At 35.7% G+C, this 11,474-nt stretch overlaps 1 protein-coding gene across 1 annotated transcript; it reads right to left on the bottom strand.

Annotated features, from left to right (window-relative positions):
• Nucleotides 1–1,729: 1,729 nt before the first annotated feature.
• LOC130748203 (ABC transporter G family member 3) lies at nt 1,730–7,753 on the bottom strand. Its single transcript, XM_057601370.1, has 12 exons — nt 7,575–7,753; nt 6,191–6,820; nt 6,019–6,098; nt 5,335–5,621; nt 5,031–5,202; nt 4,659–4,772; nt 4,433–4,561; nt 3,877–4,068; nt 3,658–3,744; nt 2,861–3,133; nt 2,605–2,712; nt 1,730–2,097 (listed from the first exon to the last, which is right to left on the bottom strand). Exons 2-12 carry the CDS (start codon nt 6,666–6,668, stop codon nt 1,837–1,839), a joined length of 2,181 nt encoding a protein of 726 aa, XP_057457353.1. The 5' UTR covers nt 6,669–6,820; nt 7,575–7,753; the 3' UTR covers nt 1,730–1,836.
• Between the last annotated feature and the right edge of the window lie 3,721 nt (nt 7,754–11,474).

The following is an 11,474-nucleotide window of genomic DNA, read 5'->3' as shown; positions in this document are numbered from 1 at the left end:
GACTTCTTCTTCTCATGTTCTTATGTTGAATCTTTGTTCTTAATATGCGGCTTCACACATGATTGGGCAAAATACTAGACGAGGACTAGTAACACTCACTTTTAACACTCTTTTGTTGATTGGTTGAAATTTATGTGAGTCTCATTAAATCAAGAGTGAGACTCATTTTTTTAGTAGATCTCATAAGAGTTTCGACAAAGTATCCAAAAGACGGCACTGAAGTGAGTGTTTGCTAGCATTTTTCAAACTATTACATCATTCTCTTACTTATCTCTAATCCCCACCATTAGTGACTATCTTGTTCCATCCAATAGGTTAGAGGGCACTGGAGCACTTACTAGGGTCTAGAATTCGTAGTGAGTGAAGATATCTTAGATGTTGGGTCAGAACTCTTATAAAGACTCACTTTGTCCCTTAGTTTGTTAAGGGTTTCTGACGGTTTTATGGCACATTAGCGATGTCATTCAATCATCACGATTAGCCTATTAAATGAATCTGTGCCATTAATTTAGATGGAGGAGGGTTATGGCGGCCCCCATTATTGGAGGAGGGGGTATGGTCTGCGCATGACTCCCTTTTAATGTCGAAGGAGAGGCAATGTTAGACCCAAGTCGGGTTTGGGATGGTCAAGGTACATGTAGCCGGGATTGAGCAGTAAAACATGATATGTACATAATCCTTCAAGTTCTAATCATCTAGTTTAATGTACTTGAATGGTCGAGATAGGGTGGCGAAATTGGCAAGTACACAGCTCCAAGTCCTAAGCGTCTAGCTTAATGAACTTGAATGACCAAGCTAGAATGGTGAAATCCGCTATGCAGATAACCCCAATGCAAAGCGTCTAACTTAAGGACTTGAATGAGTGAGCAGAAAGAAACATGTATGCACACCATCTTTTCTCTCCTTCAAATCCTCACTTTTGAAGATGAGGCATAATTGTCAATGTAGAGATTTTAGCTTCCATCATTCCCCTTCACCCTCTTAAAAAAAAAATTGAACTAAATAAGATAATATTTAAAATCTCTTTCCTCCTCTCATTCATTTTCCTCCAATCAAACATTAAGCTAATCTACCTTCTTCTAAAATAAAACCTGCTATCTTTCAAAAAAATAACATACCAAGAGAATAATAAGGTTCCCTCCCATACTAATTTTTCCAGTAAATGCTACTCATAATTGTTTCATTCCTTAATTTCCACGTGACCACAGTGCTAACGTATAAAATTGTCCATGTTCCAAGTCAAGTCACAATCCTAATCTAACAAACCACGCTTACCTAACACGTCATAAAAATAAAAATGGGTGCACACCCGAGCTTGGATCAAAGCACCTCAAGTTATAGGTAAATTGATTTTATCTAATTTATAAACCAAGAAAAATAACACTAAAATATTTTCTACGACGAAACTTTGACCATGGTATAATAACATTCACTAGGTATTAATTAGTAGCCGCGTAAACAGAAAAAGTGGACAAAAATTCTGCAGAGGACCATGCCCCTTCAACCTAGTTTCAATGCAGTTGGATTCAGCTACGTCACAAACCAATTATTTATTTATCACAACAAACACGTTGCTTTCAGAACAACTTGCCTCAGCTGTCACCATGATCAAATTAAATAAAGAACCACATGACATAAGGAAGGAAACTGATCTAAGTTTACCCAATTTACTACTTTGATAATATAATCCTAATTACATTACTAATCTGAGTAGAGAACAAGACAAGAGTTTAAATCAAATATTTGCTCTTTCATTAGGCAAGTTCACAGAACCAGAGTTGACAGACAAAACTTGATCAAAAGGAATAATACAATGTGAATAGCTGAACAAATTTCCTATGAGCTAGTAGTTGTTGAATCCCTATTACACTTGAAACTTTTAAGCAGGGATATTTTTCTCCCTGTGAAGAAACACAATAAAATGAACACGAAAATGCGATAGCCTAGTGCCATGAGAAACAGAACCAACAAATTTGTCCACTTCGAATTATTGTTAGAGGAGATACTGTATATGTTTTGGATAGCTTGATACCCAGATATGGTCCTCACCTGCCCAACTGCAAAGGAGGTGTCTAGGTACTCATTTTCCAATAGCCCCTAAGACATAAAGACAAGTAAATGCATCAATAAATAGTAAATACCCATCCAAGGAAAAAAGATTGGATAGTTTCCAAATTTTAGAAATCAATGATTAATACTTGATCCTCTTAATTTTGGAAATTAGGATTTGGGGTCCCTACAGTCAAGGATAACATGCATTCACGCAGCCACTCAATTTGAGTCGTTGGATGAAGATCAGTCGGTTCATATATTTCATCAAGATCTGACGGTAGATGTAAATTGAAAATTTGAGCCGACCGATCTTGATCGAACGTCTCGGATTGTGTAGCTGCATGAATGTAGGGATTCCCTAACTGCATGGAATCCATTTCCCCAACAGCTGATAGCGTGTTTGGATTGGTGGTGGCACACAATCATAAGCACAGTAACTCCAGAAACGACACTTTGTAGCTTCTCCCCAGAAGTGAGCATAGGGCCTCCCACCAAAAAGCCAAACACACTTTGAGCCACAATTATAGAAGACACAAAGGGAATGTTTGTTACCTGAATAGAGTAAGTGTGAAAAGCTATATAGGACACTGGATACATCCACACTGGTCCTGGCAAAGCATCTCGAATTCTTAAGTAGCCAGCCGAAAGCATCATGACCATCTGAAAGCATGTGCAACAGTAGTTAGTTCAGGAAACACATAACCTCTTGTGTAATCATGGAGATGTAGAGAAAATATAGACTGTTAGTTGAGAGGCATGTGAATTTGTTGACATTTTATATCTAAAATAGTTGTGCAGCGGAACTCACATGTGTGCACAAAAGTGTCAAGACACTCCAAAAGACATCCTGCCATAAAGTAGCCACAACTAGCATGATTCCTTCATTCAGCAACAGAGTCATGAAAAAATTCAGCACAAAGTACATTAACAAGCTGAACTGATCTTGCAGCCCCACGAGGAAGTAGAATACTAGACTTGTTGAAATGGAGATGAGGAATAGAAATGGGATGCTTGACAAGAGCTGCGCAAGTAAAAATACGAATGTACTAGAATGCTGGTTTGATTCTTCACAGGAATATATCTGCAAAAAAGCAAATTATTTAACTTCCTCAACCTTACTGCAGTGAATACATCCTTAAAAATTGATATGTCTATTACTATGAATAATATATTTAACCATGTCAATTGCATTATTTTTCTCTTGGAGACAATTGAGAAGTGCTTGTTCCACCAAACAGTCAAAAGAAAACACAAACAATAGCACAAACATTCTACATTTTGCGCAAAAATATCTACAACAATCCGCTCTATGTTTTACGTGTTTGAATTTGAGGAGTACCGAATGCTTGTGTCTGCGTTGAACTTATAATACTTCAGAAGCTCATGCATATAAACTTTTCAGAGTTAGTAAAATCATCAAATGAAGTAAGGCGTTATATTCTGTGGTTGAGGACTTATAAACCGGAGTATCATTCAGAAGAATCAACAATAGAAAACAAGTTATAAATACTTGCCAAATGAGCAAATTATACTTCATTGTTTGCATATTAAGCACATCCAGGCAATATGATAAATTTTCTAAAGTTAAACAGACATAAAAATTACCTTGATTTCTTTAATAAGGGCTGGCACCCTAGCAATGCTTAGAAGGGAGCAGAATGATACAAATACAAAAATTGCTGCAACTCTTGTCTGCAATTTAAGAAAAAATTAATTCATAAGCATTATGAGTGTGTCTGGAGTTGTTTGCATATATAAATGCAGATACAAACTATAAGAAATTCAAATTGAAAGATGATAAGCAATCAACATGGCAAAACTTACCCCAACAGATGACAGAGAATGCCCCAGACCAGAAAAAACAGTACCAATACATAGCGTGAGAAGCATGTAAAGAATAAGATGCAGCCAGTAATATTTCCACTCCCTTGACACGACTAATAAAGATCTCCATGTCAAGACTGCTATCCGGGTAGCATTGCTCGCTTTACCTTTGCTTTTGAGGGCTGGACCTTCCTGGGAATAAAAAGACTCCAAAAGTTAACATCCCATTTCCCAACACTGACTGCCCTTGAATGCAAGAGCTGAGCAAAATAAAGCTTGAAATAAATCTTTAAGGAGGCAATAATGAGAAGTGACAACCCCAAACTTCAACAACATAAATAAGCAAGTCAATCACCGATAAGATTAAATCATCTATCAGAGCAAGTCCTTTCCAACGGTTTTCAGTGGAACACCTTCCACTATCTCTAATTACCCATCAGCATAAGCCGAAGGTCTCAGATTACAAATTTCAAAACTCCCAGTCCACATTTTTAGAAGATGTAGCTCATAATTTAAGAAGTTGCCAATGTTTTCCTCTGCAGAAGCTATAACATACCTTTTCAGTGAGCTTCAGAATCATTGTTTCAACAGCAGCTGCATCTGCAGATGACTTATAAGTTGCTTCCAGTGTGCGTATAGCAACAGCAGTGTCCATGTTTACAGAAGAAAAATCCCCGTTGTCATCCTATTGTGACGAAGATGTTAATATCTTAAAAAAATCCAATCTGTAATGTTAACAATGCAAGGAGCACATCAACCATCAATCCAATAGAAACAGTTACCTGCCAGTTCTTACACATTGAAATTATCCTGTCAAAATCTGTATTAATTGCACGTAGAAAGTGATCAGAAGGACTTTGCATGATTGGGCAAGGGAATCCAGCATTTGAGAAGTGCTTCATCAACATAAAATTAAAGCAGTCAGTGACAAGATATGCAATTCCATTCACTAGCAGAGAAGGTTAGGGGAAAAAACAAAATTATTGACAATCTTGCAACACACTCATCTTCCAACCATCGCTTTTCATTAATTAACCGCAGGAAGCATAAACAATTAAAGATCAATGCCCCTAATATTATTTAACTTGTGTAGAAAATAGGACCCTTAATCATATTTCATGTATAAGAGACAGAAAGTATGGATGGTAAGTTACCTGCAAGCAAGCCAATGTTTCTCCAAAGAACAGGGTATTCCCATTTGAAAGAAGACATATACGGTCAAAAAGGCCAAAAACTTCTGTGCTGCTCTGATATATAGTTACGAAAAGAGTGCAACCAGTGCTTGCCAGTCTTTTCAATGTAACCATCATTAAAAGTGCCGAGACACTTGAGGGGAAAAAAGAAGACAAATTAGTGAAAAAGGATGTTAACAAAAAAAGGCTCTAAATATGGAATCCAATCAAACAACTGATAGAGATTGTTAAAAACTATTAAAAGGAATTAAAAAGTAATAAACACCTGTCCAAATGATAAAGAGGCTCATCTATAAATAAAATGCGGGGTCTCATAACAAGCTCCCTTGCAATGCTAACAAGTCTTCTCTCCCCGCTAGGAAGTCCCTTCATATAACAATGTCCACCTATAAGTTTATTTGCATGGTCACCTAACGACATAGCGTGTATAGCATCCTCTACCACACTCTTCTTCTGACAAAAGAAACCAGGAAGTTGAAGTAGGGCTGAATAATACAGAAACTCCCGCACAGTGAGGGATCCAATCAAAGTGGATTCTCTCTCTACATAACCCTGCAAATTGAGAAATAAATTTCAAAATACATGTAAAGTTGTGCAACCTAACAATAACAATTATAAATCAGTTAATGAACAAACCACAGACATTAACAATCAGGTAGTGATCCCAAAATAAAAAACCAAAACTTAGTACCCGTGGTTCCAATAAACTTCCATAGTTGATTGAGAAATGCAAATAATCTAAGATTCTAAGTTATTAAGAAGTGCGCCAAAGTTCACTTGTTAACAATCAGAAATAGAAAGTGCCAAACTCTGAAAGACAAGTATTAAAAGACACGTTTAAGCTTACACATTCATTCCTCAATAAAGATTCTCACCTAGAAATCAAATTGACCACTATAAACAATATGGAAATTCAAATATTAAACAGCCAATGAGACACTGAACTCACATATGATCCATAGGGCATGTGAGATTTTGCTCCATTCACAAACACTTCACCATACATCCGGGCTGAAGGATGCAATCTTCCTGAGATAAAAGGAAAATTCCATTTTAGCTTTGACTATTCAAATAACATGAAATGTTTAACAAGAAAGGACAAAGGCGACGTGTTTAAAGACCTGCAATCGCTCGTAATAAGGTAGATTTCCCCGATTTAGCAGGCCCCATAATTACAGTCATCGTCCCTGGTAATGCATAACCAGTTGAACTCTTAATAACCTTATCAGAGTACTTCCTTTTCCCCTTTATTGTAATGGTCAAATCTTTCCAGGCAACAGAAGCCCCAGCAATTTTCCGAGGAATAACCGCACCCTCGGGTAGTTGCGGGGACGGGGATGGCAGGGACCCGCTGTTGAGCTTTGAAAGGGAAGGGGAAACCGGTGTTGTTGCAGCATTAATAGAGTCAACTCCTTCCTCAACTCTAACATCAAGATCAGTATCTTCCCACTCAGGTGAATCCTCAAATGAGATCGGCTGCCTGAGTGAACCAGGTTTACGCAGGTAGAAAAAGTTACTTGATGGCACCCTACTCGCCGGGCTGCTTGCTGATGATGATGAAGACCTATAATTATCTGACTGAGACTGTATTTCTTCCATGATCTTTTTTTTTTCTTATATCAAATTTTATGCATCATTAAAAGCGGCAAAATACTCCTTCTGGAATACTAGTTCAAATGTGCAGTCACAATGTTAGCATCACACATGTACAATATTTTCTGCCCTAGAGAACAACACTGTCTTTCAACAACCTGCCATGCAAATCGCAAAACAAAATTAAAAACCATATGAAAATAAAAGACAAGATTTAAGGCCAAATTACAAATTTCATCCAATCTCATGTATGAAACATAACTGATCATATAACCAAACTTGGATAGGATTAGATATGATATAGTCTTGTACAGTTGTAATAAAGTCTAAATGATAGTAGACAGGTTGGAGACACCAAATGGCAATCTGGGCAATGCAATGAACAACATGACTCACTAACTTCACAAATTTCATTAGCAATTAGGATTAGAAACTTACAACTAATATGACCAATAATGCAAGGCCAACAAGTGAAACAACAGTGCAAAAAAAAGGGCTTTTAAAAAAAAGAATAAAAATTTAAAAGCCATGACCTTAACAAGAGGGCTATCGAGGAATGCACAAAACCCACATTTGTTTCCCATTGAAAAGTTGAACAAATAACTGAAAAATCAAATCTTGCAGCTGGGATTTCTCATTGAGACACCTCTTTCATTCGTTTATCAGTTTGTGGAACCAAAAACAAAACTTTAACTGATAAACCTCACTAAAAATCTATAAAGACAGGAAAAAACAAAGAGGGTAAGAAAAATGAGGTCTCATTTTGCTATTCTTCTATTGCTAAGTTAAAGTGAGCAACCAACAAAAAAAAAACCCATAAAAGCTTGAACCCAAAAGCAAGCTATTGAGCATGAACTAGGCCAAATGAATGCAAAAATAGCACAAATAGAGAGGAAAAACCATGGGGCATACCTGGATCTAAGGAAAGAAGATTGAAAGAATGAAGAAAACAAAAAGAAACAAGAGAGAGTGTGTGAAAGCAGCTGAATGAAGGACAATGAGTGTGATTTGACCCGCCGAACCCGGGTTTTTTTGTAGTATTGGTTTGGTTTGGTTTGCTTCTTTCGTCACAGACACAGTTTTTGCATCTCAGTGTTTCACACAACACTCTCTCACTTTATCTTCTGCTTCTTTCTTTTTTTCTTTTTTGGCCCTCCTCTTTTTCTTTTTTTCTATTTCTTACCCTTCTTGTCTTTTCTTTTATAGTGTGGCTTGTATTTTGAGTACTTCTTTTTGCTTTTTATGAAGGCAAAGTGTAAATGTGTATTGTGTAATGATGTTGGCTTCAATATGTGCCAGCTCGTTCCAGCTTCAACATCATCCTCTTGACATTATTTGATCAAATCACTGCATTAATCATGAGTTTTTAGCACAATTGCCATGAATTTAGTCTACTATAGCACTTTCCCTTCATCATGTTTATGCAAGTTATTCATAATTTATTAACCTTGTTCATCTCATAAAAATAAATGACTAATATTCTTAACAAGAAAAATCAATGTTTTTTTTTTGAAAGAAAGAAAAATCAATGTTTAGTGTCAAAGTTGTGTAAGTTCACCGGTGGTTAATTTAAATGGTGCATAATTGATTTCTTTTTTAAAAAATATATAGAGTTTGAGTCTTGGCGAAAATTCTTGTTGGGAGATAATTCTACCAAAATATAAATATTTTCTGTTTGAATATAATTGTCTATGTGTAGAATAAATAATGCAAAAATTATGTAATTAATTTTTTTTTTTATGTGTGTGTGTGTTTTTCTTTTTACCTCAGGTATCCTCCTTATAAGTGAGAAAATCTAATCTTTCAGTCTGTCAGATACAATTAGAAGCAAAATGAATTGCATAAATCACTTTTAATAAATACGAGATATAATTATTATAATATCATATTGTTTAGTAATATTTTTACATCTATTATGAGCTAGAATTTTCCTTAACATGTTACTAAATCAGCTAAAATGAGCTGATTTTACCTCATATTTCTTTTTATCATGATTTAGCCCTGATATAAAATTTCATTCCTATGGTGTCCGAATCGCGAATCACATGTTTTAAAAACTTGTATAATTAACATTATTTTTCGTTCAAAAAAAAACATTATTTTAAAATTATGCTAATTTAATTAATCAGGTCACGAGTGGATTGCATTCTAATCCAAATGTTTTTTTTTTTGAACGAATCCAAATGTTATTAATTTGGTGAAAATGTAGTTATATATAGCTTTAAATTTAACTCATTAATCAAACTCTATTTAAAAAAAAAAAAAAGGAAAGATACACCGTCACATTGAACTCTTTAAAAAATGCTATCAATGCAAAATCCGAATGCCCCACTAATGTCAATAATATGCAGTAAAACCATGCATACAGATACAGTCTTCTCTTATACACAAGATCGAAGTCACTTTCATTTTTCATTTTTTAAGGTAACAAAAACCGTGGGCCCTTTGGAGAAATCAAACTCCATTGAAAGCGAATACTTAAAATAAACAGAAAAGAATGATATCACCTTTGGTTTTTATGAAATAAAATACTTTAGATGAATCGCACTATCTTACTTGTTTTCACTAACATGATTTGTTGGACCAATACTATAGAATGCTCAAACTGATACGAAGCCTATAGGCATAAGCGGATCCACTTCATATTCATTCAGGTGGTTCATCTGAACCCCCTGAGTTTAGATGAACCCCTTAAAAAAAATAAAATTGCATTTACCCCCTTATATAAATTTTTTAACCCCTTGAAAATTTAAACTATACTAATAGATCAAGTTTTGCACTTATTTGTACCAAAGACTCATACTCACTTACTTCTCTCGCTCTCACACACACATGCATTAGCCACTCACCCTCTTTCTCTTGCTAGCCTAAGTCCCACCCAACTAAGAAGTGAGAATTGACCCAAAACAAGCACGCACACCACGCACCCATCGGAGGCCGGCCACCACCAGTCCACCACGCACCACATGCGCTGCTCAGCCAGCCGCGCTTGAAGCCAAATCCAAATCCAAAAAACCTGATTCGAAGCCCGCAAAGCAGCAGCAACAGTAACAAGGTAATCTACAATTCACATTGCTCTAATGTTCGTTCCTGCATGGTTTTCGCGTTTCACGGTTTAGCTCTTAACAACGGCGACGACGCTTTGCAGGTGGTGAGAAGAAGAAGGAGGTGAAGAAAGAGACTGTTAGGGCTCACCGCTCACATCGGAAAGCTGAAAACTTTGAAGAGGGTATTCCGAGGTATTTTTCCCCCTAATTATCATTTTGACCTGATCTGTGTTTGGTCAACATTGCTAATTTCGATATGATTGTTCTTTGTTGTTTGACTTTGGTTTTTGCCTCTTTGGTGCAACTATTTCAATGTTTATTTTTTTCCTAATTCTTATGTGTAGCTTGATTGATTTTCTTCTAATTGGGTGTGCATTTAAGCTGGTTTCTTTCCTGGTTGTGTGATTACTTCTTTGCTGAGTGATGGTGTTTTGAATTTTTTTTTTTTGGTATAGTGAAGTTGAGTCTGTTTTTAATTTTAGGAAGGTCATGGACAAATTCTTAGTTAAGACAGCAAGGTCATGAAGTTGGTTGAAAAAGAAACACAAGTTGTTTATCTATAAGTTTATCTTCTTTTGAAATTGACAGTGATTTTGTCTGTTACAACATCAACGGTAGAAAGAATTTTCTCTACTATGAATATTGTGAAGAATAGACTGCGTAACCGAATTGGAGATACATGGATTAACGATTGTTTAATTACTTACATTGAGAGTGATGTATTCAATATCATTGACTCTAAGTTTATTGTTCAACGATTTCATAATATGAAATCACGTAGAGGAAAACTATGACTTTTATAATTTCTGATGTATAAGCATATTTAAGTTGTTTTTAATTATATTTTTACCGATGTGTTCATTTGAAAAATTTGAACCCCTGATCTCGGGTCCTGGATCCGCCACTGCCTATAGGGTTTCCAGTTTTTTCTCCTTCCATCGCTTTCATTCTTTTCTATTTGCATTCAGTGTGCACAAGGTTGTTGAACCATGAGTATTAGCGGAAGGACTGGAAAAATTCTCAAACAATAGATAGGTCGTGGCATTACATATGTGTGTGTAACTGCGAGTTATTGGGTGTGTCAATTAGAATTTGAAATTGTAGGATGTGTCTTACCAATGAAGCTTTTATGGGAACATATATATACTTTCTTTGTAAGGGAAAATTATGAAAAGATAGCAATGATTGATATACATGATGTTAACATGGACATTGATAATGATTTAAGATCATGCAAGCAAGTAAAATTAACTTATATATCTTTTACTTTTTTCTATTTAGTAATGAATTTCTTTCAGAAACTATTTTGCAAGTTTAACTTAGTACAAACACACTTTTGCTTATTCAAGTGTCACCTATAATTTAAACAAATAATGAAAGGAAAAAACTGTAGTATGTTTTTTGTGGATAATGCAAAAGCGATGGACTAAAGCTAAAGCCCAAACCCAAGCCTAAAAAGTAAAAACTATACATGCTTCGTCCCATCACTTATTATATGATGTTTCTTCGGGAAAAAATATGAATAAGCAAGGATTACCATACTACTATTGAGCCAAGTTGGCCTCCTGGAGCACTAGGCTCAACCCTCTCATATGGACGCCCCTTATACTCCTTATATATATTGTTAGAAAGGAAAAATAACAACAAACAAATTATGTTAAGAGTATTCTCACAGGATGAAGCAACCACGCTAAACAACGAAACTTTCATATGCATCGGGGTGAATTCTCTCAAGAAGTTTGATGGGCCAACCAATCAACTGTGT

Source organism: Lotus japonicus, chromosome 3 (assembly GCF_012489685.1).
Source record: "Lotus japonicus ecotype B-129 chromosome 3, LjGifu_v1.2".
Classification (NCBI taxonomy): domain Eukaryota; kingdom Viridiplantae; phylum Streptophyta; class Magnoliopsida; order Fabales; family Fabaceae; genus Lotus; species Lotus japonicus.
This window is presented reverse-complemented; position numbering and strand designations above follow the sequence as displayed.